Consider the following 26482-nt stretch of genomic DNA (forward strand, 5'->3'; position numbering starts at 1 on the left):
TGCAGATCATTTCTAAGGCATTGTTCCCAGGTTCAGAATAAGGTTAAATGTAAAGAGTCGTTACAGAGCACTTCTCCGATATCAAGACAAGGCTCCTAAGTCCTAACCTGGGTTTTTTTTTTTCGGTCATTTATCGGTCATTGACCGATTTTATAGCAAAATGTCAGAAAAAAATATAGTCAATTCGGTCAAAATGTCCGAAAAAATGTATAGTCAATCGACTATATATGACCAAAAATGACTAAAAATGACCGAAATAAATAAAATTGACCGAATTTTTTCAAGTCAATTTGGACAAATGACCGAAAAGTCTCAGCGAAAAAAAAAAACCCAGCTCCTAACCATTTTAATTGTGACAACTTAGGAAGGTGAATTACCGTAGACATTTAGTATGCTATGTGGTGAAACATGCATAGAATCGTATTTATCGATTGCAGAATGCAGTCCAGAATCAATACGTGTAGTTTGTATTCAGTTGGTAGGCTATTTAATTGAAAAAAAGTTCGCTAGGCTATGTCTTCTTATGCACAACATGACCCTCGGTATGTTCTACTCGCTACGGTTACCACAAAAGCAGATCAGGGTATCAAACGTAGCAAGTTACCAACCTACAAGCAAGTGATTTTCAAATTAATTCAAACAATTTTATCAGGAAGGCAGGTAATGACAGTACAGTTGAGCAAGTTTTTACGTTTTACTTGTGAGCTAACATTTCTACAGTTGCAAAGCAAAAAATGTCAGAAAAAATAATTTCTTTCTACAAGCAAGAATTTCAAATGAAGATTAAGAGAGACAAAGGCAAACCACTAAAAAATATACAGGAATTTCAGAAAAAGCTTAGCAAAACCTTTCCTTTCTGGCCACGCAATGTAATAAAAAAAATTGCAATGAAGAAGACATGCTATTCCTTATCAGTATACAAGGCAACCGGGAAGCAAGTATGGCTGGAAAAGATAAAGTGTTAGAAGCAAAAGTTAAAAAGATCAGTAGGCTACCAGGTCACAACAACAAGATAGATGAGTAGCAAAGGAGGAGACCCGAGTTAATGGCATAAATAATGCTATTGATTTAGAAGCTGAGGATGACGTGGACAACGAGCCATGCACATATTCAATGATTTGTGAGATAACGCTCTCATGAAAGAATATCAAAAACAGGAATAGCCATGTTCATTCCTCATGACATAATGAAATCTCCAGGATTAGTCTCTGCAGCAATCAGAAACAGCATTACACCAACTGCCTTATCTCTTACTCTCCATTCTGTGGTTCAAGTTTGTTCTGGAAATGCTTTAAAGCTAAATCTCCATCCATCTCAGTCACACAGATACAGAGTTAAAACAGCGCAACATATCTCATAAAAAATTCTCTCCGCATGGTCACCACCTGCTGTTGGTGCTGTACATTGGGATGGAAAGCTTCTGGAGACTTTAACCAGCAAGTAGAAGTAAGATGAAAGGCTCCGAGTTTTTATATCTGGCATCGGTGGCATTAAATTGTTGGATGTTCCAATAATTCCAACCCATTGAATAGAAACAGCTTGAGCACCTGTGTCCAAAGTTACTATGCAGTTGCTTGAAGATTGGCATTGCAAAGATTTTGTTACATCTCTTGTTTTTGACACAACAAGCTGTAATACAAGGCATTAAAAACTGGTGCTTGTATACAACTTAAAGAAGATATAGGTCGCCCCTTACTTTAGGCTGCGTGTAGGCACCATGTGGGTGAAGTAATTCTTTTTAAGGTGAAAACCTGTGGTGAAATGATATGCAATTATGTATCATAGAGTACTGAAACACAAATGTTAGAATGTCACTTCGTAATATTTAAAGTTTAACTCAAAAGCAACAAAGGAGTGCTTAATATATTAAATTTATTATGGTTAAAGCCTACACAGCGCTGTGGTAAACGGCATTAAAAGTATAAAACACTGATTTTCTAGTGTCAGTTATGGTTTGTTCTGAACAGGGTATTCATTCAAAGAATTTGCAATCCGAAGACACCATTTTTGAAATTTTTTGCAAAGTATGCTTCACAGATTTTGCCTAAACTTAGAACGTTTGCCATAATTCTGAAAAATTTCAGAAATTCCATTGCACGAAGTATGCAAAATTACCCCTAAATTGACACACTGGTTCTAAGTGAAACCTAAGCTGCTGTTCACAGCATAAAAACTATAATTTGCAATAAGTTACAAAAATTAGCTGGTATCACATGAGCAATGAACATACAAAAATCACTCAAATTTCATTTTAAACATAATTCACTCAATTTAATGTCAAAATTGAAATTTGGGAAAATCGATAATCCTATAAAAGTTTGATTGCAATCTGGACCCCCTAGACCAGTGGTTCCCAACCGGGGTGCCGCGGCACCCTGGTGTGCCAATTGCAATGCTCAAGGGTGCCGCGAGATATTGAGATATTGCAATACTGTGGCCCATTCTTTATTTTGACTTTAACCGCTATAGTGCGGAATTTATTTATTTATTTTAATTCTGATTCGCAGTAAGCCTTTGTTTTCTCGCACAGGAAAAATAGCATGAAAGAAATTTTGACTCGTTGCTGTTCTTTCCATAAAAACGTTTGAAACGCATCATTATTGTCAGGTTTCATGATTTTATTTTGCGTTTCACGGCGCACTAAGTCAAATTGTAGTGATGGATTACACTGGTCTACAAAAATAAAATTTTTTGTTGCTCGATGAACTTTGAAGACTGATTTAGAGTAATTTTGGGGTTCCGAATCTGAACTCAGATTTATCCTATCACGTCAGATTTGTGAGATGTGATAACAACAAATTGTTACTTTTGTCAAAAGTGGAAGATTTGGCGTTGCGTTTACCACCAACATATGCAGTGCTATAACGAAAGGTTAGCGTTAGACAGGCCAAAACAACCTAAATAAGGTCACTGGACAAGCATTACCATAAGCCTGCTTAAATCTTTGTGGTTTCATGCACAACATTGAAGGAGAGGGGTCAGTTATACTTTTGGCCTCCCTTTAAGCTTGTTATTAATGTTGTACACTGCCTTGTAATGTATTAACACCACTGTAATGTATTAACACTGCCTTGTTAATAATGTTGCTTAGAAAACAAATTGGTATAAAAATTATAGTTGGTGAGTGTATTTCAGCTACCTATGCACCACATGGCCTGGATTTCTGGATATAGCACAATGTGTATGTGCAATAAACGCAACGTCAAATCTTCCACTTTTGACAATTAGTAACAATTTGCTGTTATCATATCTCACAAACCTGACGTGATAGGATAAATTTGAGGTCAGATTCGGATTCAGCACCCCAAAAGTACTCTAAATCAGTTTTCAAAGTTCATGAAGCAAAAATCGTGTAGACCAGTGTTATCGGATTGTGTGACCCGGCACGATCATAAAATTGCACGATTGTTTGGGAACCATTATAAAATTGGAAACTTTTGTTGGATAAAAATTTGACGAGTTCTGGATAAAACTTCAAAATGAATATTCTTGCGTTGGAAAGAAAGCTATTGTGCTTTTGCTGCAGTTTTCCACGTCATACCTATGCGAGAGTGGATTTTCCGTATTAACGAACATAAAAACTAAAAAAAAAACGAGAATGACTGCTTATAGTCGAGGAAGAAATGCGGGTGGCTTTATCGAATGTGCCCCCAGATATTAAGGGACTTTGTGCAAGAAGTCAAGCCCAAATTCCACACTGACTTTTGAATAAATATGATACATTTATTTACGAGCACTATACTGTATAACTCATTCTGTGTTATTTCATACAGTTATTTGAAATACATAAACCTCATAAAATTGATCTAGTTTTGCCAGGGTGCCGCAAACTATTTATCTCTTTGATAAGGTGCCGCAAGGTTAAAAAGGTTGGGAACCACTGCCCTAGACCTTATTCAATTTTGCTGAAACTTCATATTTAAGCTTTGTAGACCAAGCCTCACTTCTAAAAAAAAGTTAGGGTTGCTACAATCAAGTTTTAAATTTTACGGGGCATCAGCCGCACCCTAGTGGTTATACACAAACACAAGTGTGATTTTTATTCGATAAACATAGCTTTTTAAATTTTGGTATAAAATAAAAAAAATTATATATATTATTTTTTAAACAAAAAATTATATGAAGTTCAAGAAATGTACACACCTTGACAGAATGCCAAATCATGCAGCATCAACATGCAGTAGTAATACTTTTGTTGTGATGATTGTTCAAATTTTACCATTCTCATGATTATCAACGCGCGTCTGGTAACTGATAACTTTCTGTACTACTGCAGTCATTATTTTGACGGTGTCACAAAACTCATCGATTTGCTGCAGTAGCAATGGGTTGTTGGAAACAAAGTTGTAACATGTGTAAGAAAGCAGTTTGATATGAAACGGAACTCTTCGTAAACAAAGTTAATTCAAAACAAAACCAAGACAAAATATTAGCAAACTAACCCTAACAATATACGACTGTCGGGTGACAAAATTTAACAAACCTTATACATGATCATCCCAAGGGTTGGTACGTCTTTGGTCTTTGCAAATCATCAATATTTTATGTTCAATTTTAGAATGCAATCGAAAACAACTTTGGCAAATATAATAAAACAAATTTGACTGCGACAACTGCCTTCTTCAAGCGTAATGAGAAACACACAACATGTAAATCAGCAGTTTGACCACTCCAAGTATGTTCTGAAGAGTAAAGCCACAGTAAGAGCTGCACAGAGTCGATATCAAACACCAAGTTTTGCTTCATTTTTATAATTTGAATATAAAAATTATGACTCACTTTCTTTTGTTACCTCGGAAGTTCCAACAAAAGGTGGATCTCTGTCAGGTTCCTGCAAAATAAGTGGCAAACTACCGGTATATATTTGTTTTAGCAGCCTAAAATAATTATCATTTCAGTAAATTTGAAACGAAAGATAAAACAAACCCCTTTAAACATTTACATTTTGAATAGTTGATGTAAAAAAGTAAAGACATCAGTTCATTTTGTATGGTCTTTTAAGATCAATTTAAACTTAGAATTTTTGTTACATGGTGTCATGAAATATCTTCCATGGAAGGAATAAAATTTTCTCCAAAAGAAATGTTGAAGGTGGATGGAAAAGAAAATCGAAGGTTCACGTCTAAAAAGAACACGGACAGAACAGGTGAAAGATGAAGCAAGACTGAAGTACGATTATGAGATGAATCGAATGAGGAGAAAACAAGTAAAGACAATTGTTGCAAGGAAAGAATTGGCTTCTCCCACTAGAAGGGACAAAACCGAAATTTGTTGATGAAAATGTCATAATTACCAAATTGAAAAGCAACTACAAAACAAAAAAGTAAAGTCGATCTTCAAAAGATGCACTACATATATAATATACCAAAGACAGGCAAGACACAACAATACCACAGGGTTGAGCATTACAACAGTATATATTTTACATATTTACAAAATAGTTTAACATTCAAACGTTTTCGGCTATATATAATATATGTTTCAAATTACATCATTTACAAAAACTCCATAAATGCAATGGTAGAGCTTTCATACAGGAGTGGAAAATAGGGAGCGGGGCTTATTAAACCAAGCTACTGTACAAGATGATTACACCATAATTGACATCCCTGATTGACTTCAAATGACGTTACCAATAAAGTAAGCCACCAAGGATAGCAGTATGATATGTACATAATTATATATATAACATATGATATATATATATATCAAATTGTGACTATAACCTAAATGTGGTGAAGTATTTAAAGTAAAAAAAAAATGAAATGTAAATTTGGCTAATCAGAAGAATTTAAATAAACTAAGGAGCTTTAAGGCATAAACAAATTCCTTGCGGCATAAGACTGGGTCCAAAGTTTTTATAAAGATTACTTCCAGTACTGCAATAATTGCTTCCAGGTGGAACGAAGAACAGCCTTCAGCAAGAATTGATAACATTTCTAGCCTAAAGTTCAAAGCACATTTTTCGTTATCCAGCAGGTGTTGTCCAATTACAGACTGTCTAAATATATTTTTGTCATTTACAGTTTTGCATGTGCGACTTGGTTGTGTTCTGGTTGTATTGTTTCCTTCACTGATTACTTTCGAGATATGTTGAATTGATTCGTTCCTCCAGGCATTGGGACGTGCGGCCTACGTACCGACTCTTGCAATAACAGTTAAATTGGTATGGCTACTAACTTTTCACAGCAGGGAATCAGTCTTTGTTGATGGAACAAAAAAGTTGAAAAAGAAAAGTTTGTACTTTTCCATTCCAGCAACAAAGGCTGACTGCCTACCATAAAATTTAGTAACATAATTTACCAATTTAACTGCAACTGCGAGAGTCCGTACGTATGCCGCACGTCCCAACGCCTGGAGAAACCAATCACACAACATGTCCCACTCAGAAATAAGGACGGTATGGTATCCCTGTGCAGTGACTGCAGTGTGCATATACTATTCCTGTGCATTATAAGTTAGGTTAATTGCCCTGGTGTTCAACAAAAGAAACTCTTCCTCCTGATCCTGAGCAAGTGCATTTTTCAGTGCAGGCAGTTATCTGTTTTAAGGATTGGAGCAACACCCTCGTAGTTGAACATGGAAGACCTTATCAAAGCCAAATGCAACATCTTGGAACCTTTACATCAAGAGCACAAAGTAACATTGACTGCACGTTGTTGACCACTGCTGTTCAACGCAATGGCCCGTTTCGGTGAGTCCGATCCCTATTTGGTGATTTTTTTAATTTTTTTTTTTAAATTATTGGGTACCGTAGCCTATTTATCATTGCCGTTTTAGGGTTAGGGTTTAGAGGTTAGGAACTCACCGAATTGGACTCACCGAATAGTAGCAGACCCGCTGTTCAATGTTCACAGATAATTGCTTCTTCATTTGTGAAAAACAAACATATCAAGGTTTATAAATGCACTGTAAAGCAATTCAAAAACATAAATCAAACATACTTGGTTTTCTGGCCTTGACTTTATCACTTTCGGAACAACATTTTTTATTTGTTTAGATTTTTGCTCATGTCGAGCAATGGCAGCTGCACCAGCTTGTGCTTGTGATGAGCTCGTAGGTCGAGTTCGTATGTTAGGTTGAGGCTGTACAGTTGCTCTGTAATTTCTAAAAAATGAAATTTGAAACAAAAGCTGCTACGGAAAAGTATTAAAATATAATTCCACTTGAGTATTCAGGCTAAATCACAGCACTAGAGAAAATAATGCATAACTATAATATACTTAAATAATGGCGTAAGCTGCAAAGGTTAAATCATGATACTGTGAAACATAGATGAAAACAATGCTGGGGGGTGGCGCCCCATCGGGTTTAAAATAGAGTGGGGCGAAATTTGTCTGGCCACTTGCTTTTTTGTCAATAAGTATTAACCCTTACCAGCACTTGCGCTGACATTTTGTCAACATCGACTTTTTTGTGTGAGATTGTTCTCGCCCCTTATGCACTAGCTCAGCAACATCCAGTGACAAAGGAGAATTTCGGAGTAGCTTACTGCGGTAGCGATTTCAAAACGTCAAATTGTTTCCACAATGAGTTATTTGCGTTTTAACTTAATCGGCACATCTGTTGACAAAATGTCAACAATCAGAAACAATATGTTTCTCGGCAGCCAATTTGTAGCAAGAATTGACAGCGATAGTTTGGAAGTTAAAGCCACTATGCAGTAGCTAGCTTTATCACAAAGTGATAACCGTCGACTTACTGGAAAGTTGCACGTGTATTTAGTGAATCGCTGTCTGACTAGGTCCTAGTGGAGAGCTCCCCCTAGTCACTAGGAGGAATTAGATTGCCAGTTGATATAACTCAGAAGAAAAATACTGTCTAAGCAGTTGTGTCAGAAACGTTTACCTTAGCTCTAATTAGCTCTTACAAGATATATACTTGGCATGAAATACTAACTATTTGAAATTCAATGGTTGTTTCGGTTAAAACTTCTGATGATGTTGATAGCAACTCTAATGCTGAGGCAACAAGTAGTAGTGAAAGTGAGTCCACACCAGATGTTGATGAACTGCCTTTGGAAGAGGAGAAATTGTTCGATATAGATGTCTTTGAGGACGAAAGTGAAGATGACGAGACTGGTAGTGATGAATCTAATGATGGTTCCTCAGAAGATGAAGATCAAGTACCAATAACAGCTGGCAGTGCAACCTATTATGCAAATCCTTTTCCAGGCAGGCTCAGAAAAAGAAACATATTGACGCAACAGCTTCGGATTGATGCTGCTTTTGAACCTGAAGCTCCAAACAGAAAAGCAAGGGAGGTGAGACACGAATGTAAGTTGTTGCTTAATTCTGTATATACAAAAAACATTCACAATTGAAGAAGTTGAGGCAGGTCTTGCAATCATGATACATGCTGGCTTGGGAAAAGATAACTTTATCGATTACCGTTGATTGTGGGATCCTCTTGATAGTAGGTCATTTTATAGAGTGGCTACTGGCTATGGCACAAAATCGATTCAAATTTCTGCTACGATGCATGCGTTTTGATAACTATTGCAATCTACCAGAAACACAAAGGAACGACAGGTTAGTTGCTATTTGACAGGCAAAATTCCTGGAAGAACATACATGCCATCAAAACCAAGGAAATATGGTGTAAAGTTCTTTTGGCTGTGTGAAGCCACATCAGGTTTTGCTCTAAGTGGCATTCTTTATTCCGGAAAAGAACCCGACTAGGCTCCTCACAGAAATCTTGCAGATGATATAGTGAGGAACCTGTGTTCTGTTTACTTTGGTTCTGGTCGGATTAATATGTACGCTGTCAGATATTTTACATCTCATGGTCTGGTTTGCAATCTTTTGCTTCAAAATATTACATTGGTAGGAATAGTAATGGCTAAACACTATAGACCTTCCAAAACCCCGGACTTTCTTTTGTTTTCTTCTATATTGTGACTTTTCTGCATGGGTTTTCAATGCTGATTTCAAAAATATGCATAAAATTTGTTTCCGATCTACGTCTTGGAAGTTATTCGCCGTTTCTTAGCCATGACTGATTTTTGTTAATTTATTGCCAAATGATACTAGAAAAATGGTGAAAGTTGCTGTCAAGGGTTTTTTGGGGGTAAGGAGTTCAAAAATTATATTAAAAAGTGTCTCAGAGCAACAGAAAAAAAGTTATTAAAAAATTGATATGAACAGTCATGCATGAATGATTTTGTCGCAGTCGCTTCATTCCTGCAACGAGATGTATTCCTTAGGCACCACAAATGTTAAATGCCTGGAGTCATATACAGTAAAACGTGAAACCGATCATCGCAACATAGGTAACATCTGGGTACCCATTGCACTTGATGTTAGAATACATGCTGGGCAGTTCCATGATAAGGACAACCAACCCATCAAAACATATTTTTTATCTGATAACAATAAAAATGGTATCCCTGGAAAGCTTATTCTTTCTAGTTTTCAGAAAAAAAATATATTCGGCCCCCACACAAAATGGGTGGAAGTTATGCTTCAGTAAGCGAACATCATTTCAAATGCCAAAAAAATCATGAAAAATACTCATATACTGAATTCTGAAGTTTCTGATTGATATTTCAAGTAACTTCGTCAATACTGCTGTTGTACAATCAGAAATGAGTGTAAGATTAATCTCTAAAATTTTTTTTTTGAACAAGGTGTCACATTGGACTTATAGCATGTGGGACTTCGACCTGGGGGTCCTGTACGTCCGTCACAAATTTTTTCCTTTATTTTATTTTATTAAATTATTAGATGAATTAAAATTTTGAAACTTCATTTTTTCTTTTAGTTCCTACATACCAACCTACATCCCAAATGGTTTTCAAAATTTTTTTGTTTAACTAAGTAAAAATGCGTGACGGATGTACACCATAATGGAACGTCCATCACGTACGTCCGTCACATACGTCCATTACAGATACTAATACTGTTTAACTAACTTTAACTTAGTCATTTTGTGGTGCTTAATAATGCAGGGATCATGCTCATGTTTAATTGTTTATATTGTCACTGATTTAAAAAGTTATTATCCCAGGTACCATAAATCTTAGTTATTATAACCCCATAGTTTTCAATTACACTTTCTACATCTTATGAGCTCATAAGTGTAACCTACTGATTACTGAACTTTTGTTACAACAATGGTCCACAAGAGGGCTGTGAAGTCTTCAAAAGAAAAAGGATAGGATGAGCACAACAATAAGGGAACAGAAGCACAAGGGTAGGATTATCTTTGAGGAAGAAGAGAAGTGAATATCTACATAGTATGATAGGAGTTGAAGGATGTGATAGCAAAAAATTAAAGTTTCAAGCAAATGATACCTTTGTAAGTTAGATAGAAACATGGCTTTTAACTTTCAGTGTAGAACATAATTATAAATTATGTTACTGGTTTTGTACTCTTTCCAGCACTTGATGCCAGTAAGTCACAGGAATTTATGTTCACTACAGTAGCTGAATAGATATTTTTTCATCTTTGGTGATTAGCAATGGCTAAAACTGATAGGTCAAGCAGTGGCAAGAAAAGAGAAATAAGAAATTGAAGGAAAATCTACAGCTATACTTGAACCATTTAAACAAGGATCGTCTCAGAAAAGAGAAAGAAAGAAAAACCATGAAAGAACGAATGACACAGCAAGAAATTGAAGAACACAGAATTAAGGAAAGAAATCGCATCTGAAATATCAAAAAGAAAAAAAAAAAAAAAATCGCTTCTGTTGAATCTAGTACATCGCGAATTCTGTCTCTATATGGGCCAAATCAAGCAACTGGAAAGGCTTGGCGCAAAATGTCCAGGTGTTTGCCACATTCACCAAGGAAACAAAAGATTCTTAATTTTAAAAGCTGCTCAAGCAGAAGGATTAAATCTTCCTGTCGACACTAGGAAAAAACGCAAAGGCTTGTCGCTGGACACCATCATGAAAGTTCAAGAGTTTTATGACAAAAATGATAGATCATGGCAGGCTCCTGGAAGAAAAGATAGGATCATTATTAGAAAGAAAGGAGATGATGGAAATACGATGGAAAAGCAAACACAACAAATACGGTATATGACCAATGACCATGTCTCTGAAGGAAGCATATCAATTGTTTTTGACAGAAAATGAAATGCATTTTGAGAAAGTTGGTTTATCCAAGTTTTGCCAGCTGCGATCTCAAGACATCAAAACTTTTGATAATATGCCACATAACGTTTCAGTCATAGACAGCAACATCATCGCTGTGGCTTACACATCCGATGATAAGCAGCACACTGTTGTTATTATATCTTTTTAACTATGGAGAATCTAATGAAGACATGAACGTCTGAAGTAGAAGAAAGTGCTTGCTATCAAAAAAGTGATTGGGTACTTGTTGAATATGATAGTGAATTTTACCCTGGTGAAGTTCAACAAGTAGCGAGCACAAACTACGAAATTTTAGTGATGCACAAAAGTGGCAGTGTGTGGCGATGGCTTATAACTAGTATACTTATAAGATATGATACATGACTTATAACTGTGTGTGTACGGCACTACTTTTCAACTATACCGTAATTGTAATTATTTGTATAGGCTGGTTTCAATTAAAGCATATATATTGGAAATTTTAACCCATCTATTAAGTTTTGTATTATGTATGCAATTTTTCACTTCTTTTATAGTAGATTTCTTGCACTATTCCTGCTTAAATTCAGAGCCGTACGTCCGTCACGAAAGTTTTGTACGTCCGTCACGTTACATTCTGGGGCACAGTGTATTCAATTCACACAATAAATTTGTGCAACAACTTTTGTGAGTTAGTTTATTCATTCATTAAACTGATCAAGTTAAAAAATTGCAGTTACCTATGTACAAATCAAAGCGTTTCGTATCTTACGAAAGTTACTCATGATTTCTTGTTTCTCTGCGTACGTCCGTCACGCATGATAAACGAGCTGTATCTATTTTGTAGGAAGCAGCTACGAAAAAATTTTTGGGGTGATTTCATAGTGGTAGGGCACCCTTTCATGCTATGTAGTAAAATTGCCAAGATTTCTATTTCATCAAAAATTACGGACTACTATAACTCTCTGAATGTTACGTCCGTCACGATGGAACTGCCCTGCTTCATTGCTCAGAAAGAGCTCTGATCAAGTGCAAGATGGTCACGGTCTGCCACAATTTCAATAGCATCTCTCACCCAGCATAATGTAGTCTATGCATCTAAATCATGTGGCAAAAAATGGATTAAGTCAGCTGAACTTAACGATAACCTTCTGTAATGCATTTCAGGTTTCACTATTGATCAGTTAGCATTGTCTACTTGTATCTTGTATGATTATAAACGTATTGTATACACTTCTGTGTAATATTCCTTGTGTATTCATTTATCCATCATGGAGCTGAGGAAGAATAAAATGAACAATGGTGGTTTGCTTGGTAACTTGCAGCCTTTAAAATATTTTAAGACAGGACAATTTGGACCAACTACTGGAGATGTTCTTTAGAAATACATATATCAATATCATCTTCAATTAAATCCTCGTAACCACCAGAGTGGGAAGCTCGCAGCTTGGGATACAGTGTCTAGCAAAAGTATGGCAACCTGCTTGCATTCTACTGAAGACAAAACAAAATTATTCGTTTGGTTGATGAATACAAGAAATACAAACATGCCAAAAAGGAATCTGCTGCCTTAATTAAATTTCGAGAAACACTGACAACACGATTTATGATATCTGCTAAGAATGAGAAAATCTTATTAACAAAAACAAAACATAGCTACCAGAAGATAAGGCAGAAGATATTCAGTTTCTTAAATTACTTGAAACAAACCAACCAGCATCTCTTGGACCCCTTGATAGAAGGAGGTTGAAACGCTTCACGAATCATGCATTGAAGAATCGAATAAAGGTAATAAAGTATGATGTATGTTTGTTCCCAGTATGCTTAACAGTCTAATGATTTTTAAAGTAACATACCGGTACCTATTAATTTTTGATACGGATCCCTCTGTCAGCATGTGGTATCAGTTTTTTATCCAGTCATCTCTATTAAGATACAAAACAAAATTAGTATCATACTTATAGTTTTGTTATGAGTAGTGGTAGCAGCAGTATGTACGAATTCTTCATCAGTATTAGATTCTGTTTCTTCTGATGATGAGAGTAAATTAAGTCCTGAGGTAGATGGCTGAGAATCTGCATTTATCTGTAAAAAGTGTCTTGTTTATGCATCCGTATCAAAATTCTATTACCTTTATTCGATTCTTCAATGCATAATTCGTGAAGCATTTCAACCTCTTTCTATCAAGGGGTCCAAGAGATGCTGGTTGGTTTGTTTCAAGTAATTTAAGAAACTGAATATCTTCTGTCTTATCTTCTGGTAGCTATGTTTTGTTTTTGTTACTAAGATTTTCGCATTCTTAGCAGATATCATAAATCGTGTTGTCAGTGTTTCTCAAAATTTAATTAAGGCAGCAGATTCCTTTTTGGCATGTTTGTATTTCTTGTATTCATCAACCAAATGAATAATTTTATTTTGGATATTTTTGTTTTGTCATCGGTGGAATGCAAGCAGGCTGCCATACTTTTGCTAGACATACTGCTGTATGTATCCCAATTCCCAAGCTGCAAGCTTCCCACTCTGGTGGTTATGGGGATTTAATTGAAGATCATATATGTATTTCTGAAGAACATCTTCAGTAGTTGGTCCAAATTGTCCTGTCTTAAAATGTTTTAAAGGCTGCAAGTTACCAAGCAAACCACCATTGTTCATTTTACTCTTCCTCAGCTCCATGATGGATAAATGAATACACACGGAATATTACACAGAAGTGTATACAATACGTTTATAATCATACAAGATACAAGTAGAAAATGCTAACCGATCAATAGTGAAACCTGAAATGCATTACAGAAGGTTATCGTTAAGTTCAGCTGACTTAATCCATTTTTTGCCACATGGTTTAGATACATAGACTACATTATGCTGTGTGAAAGATGCTATTGAAATTGTGGCAGACCGTGACCATCTTGCACTTGATCAGAGCTCTTTCTGAGCAATGGAGCATGTATTCTAACATCAAGTGCAATGGGTACCCAGATGTTACCTATGTTGCGATGATCGGTTCCACGTCATACTGTATAATAAATGACTCCAGACATTTAACGTTTGTGGTGCCTAAGGAATACATCTCGTTGCAGGAATGAAGCGACTGCGACAAAATCATTCATGCATGACTGTTCATATCAATTTTTTAATAACTTTTTTTCTGTTGCTCTGAGACACTTTTTAATATAATTTTTGAACTCCTTACCCCCAAAAACCCCTTGACAGCAACTTTCACCATTTTTCTAGTATCATTTGGCAATAAATTAACAAAAACCAGTCATGCGTGACTGCGTAATCTGGGTACTTAAACGGTCATAATTCTGGTACCGATTGTCCAATTTTAATAATTCTTTTTTAATTCTTCAGTTGAAGAAGTGGTTTCAGATAATCTAGATATCAGCATACTAGGTTAAAAGAAAAGGGGTTTTAAAGGGGATATTTGTAATTTTTATAAAAAGTTGTTGCTAAGAAACGGCGAATAACTTCCAAGACGTTGATCGAAAAAAAAATTTATGCATATTTTTGAAATCAGCATTGAAAACCTATGCAGAAAAGTCACAATATAGAAGAAAACAAAAGAAAGTCCGGGGATTGGGGAGGTCTACTGAACAGTAACGCCGTGAAGTTCCATCGCAACGCAAATCAGCAAGGGGAAGAGAGGTGAAAAGTACTGAAGCGTTGTATGACCATTTGAACAAGATTCTGCTATTGTCATATGTACCAAAACGAAATAGGAATGTCCTCATGATGTCTTCTTCACACTCTTCTGTTTCCATCACTGACTCTCACAGGAAACCTACAGTTATCATGGATTATAACAAGCATAAAGATGGAGTTGACACTTTGATGAAGACTGTGAAGAATTTAATTGCTAAGAAAACAAATCGTTGGCCAATGGTTATTAATGACACTTTGATAAATGTTGCCAGTAACAACGCATTTCTCATAATGAGAGGCAATGGGAAAAGTAACAAAAAAACAGATTTTCTCAAACAACTTGGCTTTTAGCTTGCTCAAACAGATGTCAACAAAAGGAAATATAGCCGGAGAAACTAAACTACTTGCCGAAAAGTTGAGGTTCATCAATGCTGCTACTTCAAGCACTTTCAATCGCACAGTTCAAACTATCAAATGAGGAAGATGCTGCAGATGTGCAAAGCATACTTGCTCTGAATGTGTCACTAGTAGCCGACGGGTTTGCCCGCGACACAAAAAACTTCAGAAGAACCAATATTGCTTGGAACGCAGAACAAACTTGTTGTAGTGCTCAACCTTTTTTCGTTTTTGTGTTTGAAATATACGTGGCAAAACTTTGCTTGTTGATTTCCTTGCATTTTATCTGAGAGCTAGTACGCTGAACACAACTTCTTATCTGAATTTTGCAGCCTTATCTTCAGTATTCAGCATCAAGCTATAAATCTCTAGTCTCAGGAGTCAGGATGCAACCTAGTTCGTACCATGAACAGTTCGGACCGTCAGTTCGTACCTTGAAAAGATCGAGAAAAAAAAATTAAAAAAAGCCGAAGTCGCTGATCGCAGTTTCCGCAATCGTTTTAAAATTCTTCCCCTGAAAAGATCAAGAGAAAAAATAGCTCAAAAGTCAAAACCGAAGTCCGCTGATCGCAGTTTCCGCAAACCCTAACTCTAACCAAAGAGTAATCTATGCTCTAACCCTAACTGATCGCAGTTTCCGCAAACATTTTTCCGCAGTTTCCGCTAACCTTTACCATAACCATAGAGTAATCTATGCTCTAACCCTAACCCTCGCTGATCGCAGTTTCCGCAAACATTTTTCCGCAGTTTCCGCTAACCTTAACCCTCGAGTTTGTTTCAAATTGTTTGGGGAAACTCCGATCAGCGACTTCGGCTTTGTGCTATTAAACTGCGATCAGCGACTTCGGCTTTTTTTAATTTTTTCTCTCGATCTTTTCAGGGTACGAACTGACTGTACGAATTGTTCAAGGTACGAACTAGGTTGCACCCCAGCATAGGCGCCGACTTTTCAAAAACCTTGGGGGGCGAGAAAGGTGATGACGTCATAACCATAACGCTATTTTACTCAATCGAAATAGTCTTTGATTCAGCTTACTGTCTTGTTTATATTGACACCTAGGTCGCAAACCGAACTTATTAGAACCGCTGCTTGAAACGATTAGTTTTACGCATGCAGTACGTCTAGTCGTAAAAATTTTGATATTGTTAGCTCATAATTGGACAGTTGGAAAACAAGCCGATTCATTTCCTTTTCGTGCGAGTGAATAACAACGATCAAGACAGTGAAGTTATCGAAATAAAACGCAAAAAATCATGATTTCAAGCAGAGTGGAAACCCGCTATCAGTTTTATTAACCTCGTTTCGCTCGTTTTGCTAATTACTTACCTTCAAAGCATTACCAACGGCGAAGTGTCTTCTCTTATGTTTTTTATCGAAAGTCTTTTATCGAGTACCGTATATACTCGAGTATAGATCGAGATTTTCGCAAGTGATTTTCACCTCAAAAAGACAGGTTCAACTTACACACGGGACAAGCTGTTGTCCCCAGCTCGGCAGTTTTCAAAATGAAAGCATTTTTGCTGCGGCAAAATCATTGCCGACGTAGATTACGGAGTGTGAAATGGCGTCGGCCGAATTAAAAGTTTTGAATACGTTTATTTGCAGTGATTCAAACTTAATTTTCAAATTTAATGATTTCTTGTCAATTTTAAACTTTATGCACTTGTTGAGCAATATGCAAAGCTCACGAGACAAAACAGCAGAAAGAGCTGTTTTAAGAAATCAATTCTTTTATTTTTGCGTGTAAGATATAATCGTTCTTATTACCCGTACGTAACATTCCATGATCGTTGAAGTCGATGTCAAACCTTAGCGGTCGCATAAAACAATGATGTCAGGTTAGCTAGGTGATAATAGCGGTAAGAGAAGTCGTTAATGCAGACAATATCTGCGACCAAGACCATTAAACACCTTTTCTTTCATTGGTTTTCGATTTAGTTCTCACACATTGCGAACAAAACAATGCTGTTGAATCATAATTGATCTCACAGCGGGAAGACCTCGTTGAAAATAGCACGTCTAATTTAGCTGGTTTACGTAATACTGCAGTGAATAGTTACGTGACTATTCTAGCAGCGCAAGTTACTCTATCATCTACGTACTTTGAAATTTCCATACGGTATGATTTCCAAGCTGTATTCACGTAATTGTTCGGTGTGTCGTAGTTTCAACTCGATAAAGTTTGCTAAATTCGATTTCATGTTTGAAGTCACAAAAAATCTAATGGACGTTTGGATAACTCGTGAAATGAGAATAAACATTCAACCTCGCATTCGCTTTTTCGCTACCACGCGTTTTGACTTTGAAGCTGCGTCTCACGCGCGGTAAGGTAAGCACTAAGCAGTGTGTGACTGTGAGGGTGCGTGCCGTGCGCAATGCGCATCTCAGTAGTTCACGTTCCGGAGGAAGCCATGCGATCAGCTGCTGTTTTGCGGGCAAGAGCAACGCAGGCTGTTTTTCGTTTTTGGCATTCTTTAAGTCCGTTTAAATGATCTAAATCTCTCGCGAAGTAATTTATCTAAGAAACACCACTTGTAATAGCCACTTTTGTTGCCCCTCAACCATAAATTTACGGGGGGCGCCGCCCCCCGGAAGTCGGCGCGTATGCACCCCAGGAGTCAGGACTCTCAGCAGCAGACAGCAATCGCTCATGCGCGTGTGTGCGGCACACAACGTGTTTTTCCTAACTAGCCATTCAGAGCGCGCTATCTGGATGATGTGGATTGATGCGTTGTGATAGTTTTTTGTGGAATTACCTTGCAAGAATTAGAAAATACTAACTTTAAAATGCTTATATATAATACATGTTTAAAGTTACTGGATTTTATTGCTCAAGCATATCTTTTTTGCAAAATCATTAATGTACTTAAGGTAAAATATGCAAAATAACTGCAGGGTCATTTCATTATAATTCATCCAGGCCATGGAACCATAAAATTTATAATTGTCCCATTTTTTCACAGTTTAAAATGCTTGAAATTTTGAGTTATTTGGCACAAATTTTGTCAAAATTGGTCGAGCGGTTTTTGTTTTATCGCTATTTTAATGTTTAACCACCAGGTGGCGATTTTTTTAGTGAGCCGCATAAAAATGCTCATATCTTGGGACTCAGTTGCCCAATCTTCATAAAATTGGTATCTATCCCCCCATTTTCAGGGATGGGCTTTCCAAAAATAAAGGTTAAAATGAGCTAGGAGTTATACTTTTTGTGATATAAACATTTGTAGTGCTTCGATAGCATGGCCGATTTCGCCATGCGGCCACACATTTTTTTCAAAATTTTTTTGATCATTATTATTAGCATAGATGTTATATTCCAAAAATATCTTTTAAATCACTTACAATTCACAACCTCATAATAAAAATTGTGCACAAAAATGTAGAATTTTTAAAATAATCAAAAACATTGGATTTTATTTTTTTTGGAATTTTGGGATAAGACTTTAGATTTCATTACCACTACTTGTATTACAACTATTTTATGAGCAGAACTGTAGTCAAGCTTTCTTCTCAATGCTAATATTGACATAGATAACTGACTCCTATTCTAATAATTCTACTTTAATCACTAACAATTCATCAGCCCATACTGGGTGGTCCGCCCCTCCCCCCCCCCCCTTACTACGCCACTGTATGCCAAGCAAAGCATAGTAGTATAATACACTATTACACAAAGTGAAGGAGTCAAGACATAAAGATGAAGGAGTTTAATACATCGAAAGGATGTAATGAGCTTGTCCGATGTGGGAAATAATTATATCATTTTCCAAACATGGCTCGCTGCTACTGGTACGACAGTGTGCACAGTACAATTGTGGCACTTTAATTTGTTTGAAGTTACATTAAAGAACAGCGACAGTCTTAATAGTAAAGTGAGTTATATGCAACAATCTAAGAAATACATAACAATCTGAGAAAGAAAGTATATACATTACAAAATAAAGTCACACTATTCTGACGATATAACTACAAGTCTATACACTTCTGCTATCATTTCTGAATTGGAATACAGTATATAGGCTTTGTCTGCACTGATCATTGTAAAATTACATACATACATCATTGTAAGATTATTAGTGCCAAGAAGTGTACGAAACATTAAAGATAGTTTTAAGTGACTTTCTGCAATAAAATACAATTAAAAAGGATTCAATAAACCTATAGTTTTGCATGCATAACTAGTGCATCCCATTTTGCATTTAACATTATGTGACACTGGATATGAAATATGCTCAAATATGCTCACTGCAGAGCCATTACAACATGTGAGGGGCAACAATCGGAATGAATAAAAACGCAATTGAACAAGGGCCGCCATGCATGTAAATAAACCGACAACCACGGTTTCTACCACGTAGCTAAACATGTGAAAAGCAGCATGAATTACTATACAATTGAACACGGGTTGTCATGCATGTGAATAAACTGCAAACCACGGTTTCTAGCATGTATTGTACAGTAACTAAGCTCTGTGAGAGGAAGCAAAAATATAAATACAACATAAATGAACAAATGTTGTTGCACACTTGGACACATAGAACAACATGCCATTATTGTAACATTAGTCAAGACCTAGACAGCAATTTCAGGCAATCAAACCCAACCTAATAGAAGCCAATCAATGCTCTTCTTGAATGCAAATGAAGCGACGATTCACAGTTTCCATGTTTGCAGCCGAAAATATGTATATTCTGCCTGTTATAGTGGAAACTGTCCAAAATCATCATGATTGAAGAAATGTGCATGTAACACTTATCTTCACGGCCAGGCTAATCGAAAGATGGAGAGGGGCCACAAGAATGCATAAAATTGACCAGAACATCATTCTTTTCTTTCTCCACAATAATTCAACAAGCCCAACCCACCACTGTCCGTCAGAAACACATGCTACATAAGACATGACACTTACATCTTGGATGTTTATCATTGGGGCTGCATCAAAGAAACAATGTGTGCTAGGCTGCTAGCGAATTGTGAATCATCTGATACGCGCTTAAAACTGAAAGAACCAATACAACTTGAACTAAAGTAATGGTATCCACGAGTACCAGGCACAGTGCTTCCACGCTGGAATCTTTGTTCAAAAGTGGTCATTTTTCGCCACAAATCATGGTAAATCTCCATGTGACGGGATTGATGGAGTAGTAAAAAGGAAGCTGGGTAACGAAAGTCTAGGCAGACCAACTGCTAACCAAATTTTGACTGCTGCAGCTGCCTATCAATACTGCTCTGAAGCTGTAACAAGTGTACCTTTCTTCTATATAAAAGCTGAGGAACTGGTGCCAGTGAGAAATACTCAACAAAGATTCCAGCGTGGAAGCACTGTGCCTGGTCCTGAATTTTGGACAGTTTCCACTATAACAGGCAGAATATACACATTTTCGGCTCCAAACATGGAAACTGTGAATCGTCGCTTCATTTGCATTCAAGAAGAGCATTGATTGGCTTCTACTAGGTTGGGTTTGATTGCCTGAAATTGCTGTCTAGGTCTTGACTAATGTTACAATAATGGCATGTTGTTCTATGTGTCAAAGTGTACAACAACCTTTGTTCATTTATGTTGTATTTATATTTTTGCTTCCTTTCACAGAGCTTAGTTACTGTACAATGCATGCTAGAGACCGTGGTTTGCAGTTTATTCGCATGCATGACAACCCGTGTTCAATTGTATAGTAATTCATGCTGCTTTTCACATGTTTAGCTACGTGGTAGAAACCGTGGTTGTCGGTTTATTTACATGCATGGCGACCCTTGTTCAATTGGGTTTTTATTCATTCCGATTGTTGCCCCTCACATGTTGTAATGGCTCTGCAGTGAGCATATTTTGTCCAGTGTCACATGATGTTAAATGCAAAATGGGATGCACTAGTTATGCATGCAAAACTATAGGTTTATTGAATCCTTTTTAATTGTATTTTATTGCAGAAAGTCACTTAAAACTATCTTTAATGTTTCGTACACTTCTTGGCACTAATAATCTTACAATGATGTATGTATGTAAATTTACAATGATCAGTGCAGACAAAGCCTATATACTGTATTCCAATTCAGAAATGATAGCAGAAGTGTATAGACTTGAAGTTATATCGTCAGAATAGTGTGACTTTATTTTGCAATGTTATGTGCCGGTGGGGTGTTGTACAATGTACATACTTGCTCAGATTGTTGCATATAACTCACTTTACTATTAAGACTGTCGCTGCTCTTTAATGTAACTTCTGACAAATCAAAGTAACACAATTGTACTATGCACAGTTGCACACTGTCCTACCAGTAGCAGCGAGATATGTTTGGAAAATGGTATAATTATTTCCCACATCGGACAAGCTCATTACATCCTGTCGATGTATTAAACTCCTTCATCTTTATGTCTTGACTCCTTCACTTTGTGTAATAATGTATTATACTACTATGCTTTGATTGACATACAGTGGCGTAGTAGGGGGGGGGGGGGGGGGGGGCGGACCGCCCAGTATGGGCTGATGAAAAAAATTAAAATCCAATGTTTTTGACTATTTTAAAAATTCTACATTTTTGTGCACAATTTTTATTATGAGGTTGTGAATTGTAAGTGATTAAAAAGATATTTTTGGAATATATCATCTATGCTAATAATAATGATCATAAAAATTTTGAAAAAAACACGTGGCCGCATGGCGAAATCGGCCATGCAATCGAAGCACTACAAATGTTTATATCACAAAAAGTATAACTCCTAGCTCATTTTAACCTTTATTTTTGGAAAGCCCACCCCTGAAAATGGGGGGATAGATACCAATTTTATGAAGATTGGGCAACTAAGTCCCAAGATATGAGCATTTTTATGCGGCTCACTAAAAAAATCGCCACCTGGTGGTCAAACATTAAAATAGCGATAAAACAAAAACTGCTCAACCAATTTTGACAAAATTTGTGCCAAATAACTCAGAATTTCAAGCATTTTAAACTGTGAAAAAATGGGACAATTCTAAATTCTATGGTTCCAAAATTTCAATTTTCTGGATGAATTATAATGAAATGACCCTGCAGTGCATATGCAACACCAATATAAAGGAAAAAAAGCATTAAAGCATTTCTGAGCTGTGTCGAGTTGAGGTTCCATATAATCTCATTTAGTAATGTTGCCAATGGGCCATCCAAGTTGATGCAGAAAAAGACAAATTAAAGGCTATATATTAAATCAAATTTTATTTTGTCATTAAGAAGTTGGCAATAATAAAAAAAAGGTCATGCCAAAGTGACCTCATAGTCTCAGTCGAGTGCAACCTAGTTCGTACCCTGAACAGTTTGTACCCTGAAAATATCGAGAGAAAAAATAAAAAAGCCGAAGTCGCTGATCGCAGTTTAATAGCACAAAGCCGAACTCGCTGATCGGAGCTTTCGGAAACAAACTCGAGGGTTAGAGTTAGCGGATACTGCGGAAAAATATTTGCGGAAACTGCGATCAGCGAGGGTTAGAGCATAGATTACTCTATGGTTAGGGTAAAGGTTAGCGGAAACTGCAGTTAGCGGAAATTGCGGAAAAATGTTTGCCGAAACTGTGATCAGCGAGGGTTAGGGTTAGAGCATAGATTACTCTATGGTTAGGGTTAGCGGAAACTGCGGAAAAAATGTTTGCGGAAACTGCGATGAGCGAGGGTTAGGGTTAGCGGAAACTGCAATCAGCGACTTTGTGCTATCTTTCTCTCGATCTTTTCAGGGGGAAAATTTTAAAATGTTTGCGGAAACTGCGATCAGCGACTTTCGCTTTTTTAATGTTTTCTCTCGATCTTTTCAGGGTACAAACTGAGGGTACGAACTGTTCAAGGTACGATCTAGGTTGCATCCGTCTCAGTCTACCACATGCGATAGTTGCGATACGGTATGATACAAACGGCCTAACAATTGTAATTTTATTTTTAAAAGTCAAATAAGATTAATATCTAACAAGCTATTTAAGCCACACTTAAAGGATGCAACCTAGTTTGTACCTTGAACAGTTCGTACCCTCAGTTTGTACCCTGAATTGTTTACCATTAAATTATGTTCAAAATGATGCTTTCACCTCTTCTCACCCATGAAAAAGTACCCACCTGCTATCAGTAAACTATGATGTGGAGATAAAATTTAGATAAAAAAGCATCATTTTGAACATATATATATTAATGGTAAACAGTGTCAGCATTCCAATGTTTATGATCAGTAAGCACATTACCTAATTATTTTCAGGCAGTGGCTATTTGACCGGCGCCGGTCTTTGAATCTGAAACACTATTTGACCGGTCATGACGTCACTATACAGTCACTTTTTTCTTTTTCTCTTTCAAAGCGAAAGACGAGAAGCGCATATAAGTTCTAAATCCAACCATCTCACTCAACTGGTAACGTGGCGCATGCGATACGTCGCCGCCTCCGACTCTAGAGGGACTGAGTTCGATACTACCCGGAAGCGTTCTTTCTTTTTTATTTATTTTTTTTTAACTAAATTTTGACACGAAGTGCATTTTTGTAGTCAGTTTTTAATTATTTTTTATGTCTTTTCAAATGTGAGTAATAAAGTTAGAGTTTTTTTAATTTGCTGGAATTTGAGAATTTCTCTGGGTAATTTTCCGATTGTGGCCGTGCTAACTACTGATACGGTATATAATTTTTCAATTCAGGCACGTTTTAAACTTTTCAAGGTTTTGTCACGTCTTCCCGTTCATTAACGTGCTGGGAGGTCTATATCGATTTTTGTAGTTAGTATCTTTTTCGTCCCGGACGCGTTAATGAAGAAAAATAAAATGATTGATTGATGTGACCGTGTTTGCCGAACGAAGCAATACATTTTTGCTCTCAACAAAATGCACTTTGGGTCAAAATTTAGTTAAAAAAAAAGAACGCTTCTGGGTAGTATCGAACTCAGTCCCTCTAGAATAGGAAGCGGCGACGTACCACACGCGCCACATAACGAGTTGAACAAAACGGTTGGATTCAGAACTTATATGCGCGCTTCTCATCTTTTGCTTTGAAAGAGAAAAAGAAAAAAAGTGACTGCACAATGACGTAATGACGGTCAAATAGTGTTTTAGATTCAAAGACCGGCGCCGGTCAAATAGCCACTGCCTTATTTTCACTGTCTTCATGATAAATTATTGTTGAATTTTCTCTGACCTACATTACGGACTTGAGATTATTTGCCAAAAATTACCAAAATGTTACATTTTAAAGACATAAAATTTATAGTGAAAGAGTTTGATAACCAAAAATTTTATTTCATGAAATGAAAGAATAAATGTATGTGTTTGTCTGGTATGACTTTTAGCATGACCATAAAATGCCCACGTGGTCACTGGTCATTTGGGGCTCTAAACATAGGGGTAAAAAAGGCCATTTCTGCCTGATAGGGTTTTCAAACCTCCATAACATCTCTGTTAATGGCACCACAACTCCCAAATTCAAGTTGGCAGAAGAAAAGTTTCCTAATATTACAAATAATTAGGTTTTAGAGAAATATTTTGATTGGTTTGGGTAGCACAAGCATTTGAAAATTGAAAAAAGCACTTAAACAAGGCAAAAAAGCAGGATTTTGATGACCCACCTAACACTTATGCATCAAGAGATGTTGTTTTCTACTATTTAATTGTGTAGTATAGTTTATAATGAACTAGCACAGCAATTTTTAGTCTTCTACCACAATTACAATAAAAGTTATAGGGCTCTGAAAATGGCTGAAATTGCTATTTGCTATTTGCTATATTGTTCATTTTCAAAACCATTGAAAATGAACGCGGCGATCCACTGTTACGAAAAAGGGATGAGGCCCTTAAAGTTTAGACGACCGTAAAAGCTAAGCTGCTTGAAATTTTCATCTGAAACTTGGGGATTTTTCATTGCTCCCATAGGGGTACATTTGGTGCAATTTTGAGCAAAATCTGAGACGGTACCCATGGAAGCACTGGTTGAGTTGGGCTGGAATGACCCATCAGCGAGTTCGGGTTTGTGCTATTAAACTGCGATCAGCAACTTCGGCTTTTTTAAATTTTTTCTCTCGATTTTTTCAGGGTACGAACTGAGGGTACGAACTGTCCAGGGTACGAACTAGGTTGCACCCACACTTAAACATCCAATATTTTGACATACCTTGTGTCTTCAGTCAATTTATGTCCTTCACCTGCTCTTGCAAACTTCACATCCATTTTTATCTTTTGTAAAAACTTTTTCATATTGTTGGTTGATAGTACGTACCGGTACCGTACTTAACAGAACTGAAATTTGTCAACTTAACAGCAGAACGAGTTCTGTTGAACTTGTCAACGGCTTGAAAGCTTTTTTACGCTGAAAAATTTCTTTCCACAACTCCTGAAATCAACCCATTTGGGTGACACTGACACACACAAGTAACAAGGAGTAACTAGGTACGGTATGTTACAAACACTGTGCAAGTAGTGCAACTGCAAACTAAATTAACTAAATTAAGACCGAGTGCAAACTGCAAGTGCAAATTGTAAGCGAAGTCAGCGTTGCCAGGTCTTTTTTGTACAAACAAGCAAGAAAAAAATAAACCAGTGATTGATTGATTGATTGTAAATCTGAAGCCCAAAATGCGCATGTCAATAGAAAACGGTAGGCAATTTAACAAGCAGGTTTCTAATAAACCACGAACCAATCAGAAGCTACGCTGTTCATGACGTCATCAAAGTTGCGTTTAGGAAGAATACTGTAAAGGAAAAACGCAAATTCTAGCTAAATTAAATCGATCCTTTGCTTTCGGTTGACTTGGCGCATTGGGTTAGGGCGGTGATAGTCATTACATTGACGTGGATTTGATTCCCACCTCTGCTATAACTCTTTTTTCTTCTGTAATTACCAGATAGAGTTCAAAGTAACCTCAGTCAATTCTCTGGCTGAATGCTGGAATGGTCAACAATTGGACAGACAACGTAACATCTAATTGGTTCGTGGTTGGATTGGACAGAAGTCCATGGATTGGATATCTGCATGTTAAAGTGTCTTCCATAGAAAACAGTGGTTTTCTGCCACGTCACAAATGAAAAAAATTCCACCACTCACCATCACCAGCATGGTTTTTACTTGTATAAACTGATCAAAGTCAAGTCAAGTCAAGTCAAGTCAATTTATTTTGTTTTAACAGCGCCATATATTAACAAATAATCAGAGTAAAATGTAATTGTCAAAACAATGCATTGTACAACTGTTGGTTAGATTATGGCGCAATCAGGATGGTAGCGAAAGACCATGAGCAGTCATCTAGTCAGCCACCACCCCATCACAGTAAATCTAACTACACATTCATACACACTAGTGTGCAGAGGCAGGCACACTACTTCATTGAATAAAAAGAGTTCGCCACTGAGATTGAAAAACAACTACTGTTGGTTTGAATCTGCATTCTCAGACTG

The 26482-nt window shown here is 36.8% G+C and overlaps 1 protein-coding gene across 1 annotated transcript in view; it reads right to left on the minus strand.

The window, feature by feature from the left end:
* LOC145772067 (UBX domain-containing protein 6-like) overlaps nt 1-25564 on the minus strand; it is a 42320-nt gene extending 16756 nt beyond the window's left edge. Inside the window, exons 1-3 of the mRNA XM_082583882.1 lie at nt 25203-25564; nt 6945-7107; nt 4780-4831 (exon numbers count right to left, since the gene is read on the minus strand). Coding sequence (XP_082440008.1) covers nt 4780-4831; nt 6945-7107; nt 25203-25285 — 298 coding nt within the window. The 5' untranslated portion in view covers nt 25286-25564. The remainder of the gene's footprint in view (nt 1-4779; nt 4832-6944; nt 7108-25202) is intronic.
* Nucleotides 25565-26482: the final 918 nt, after the last annotated feature.

This window comes from Aplidium turbinatum, chromosome 6, assembly GCF_918807975.1.
Source record: "Aplidium turbinatum chromosome 6, kaAplTurb1.1, whole genome shotgun sequence".
In the NCBI taxonomy this organism is placed as follows: domain Eukaryota; kingdom Metazoa; phylum Chordata; class Ascidiacea; order Aplousobranchia; family Polyclinidae; genus Aplidium; species Aplidium turbinatum.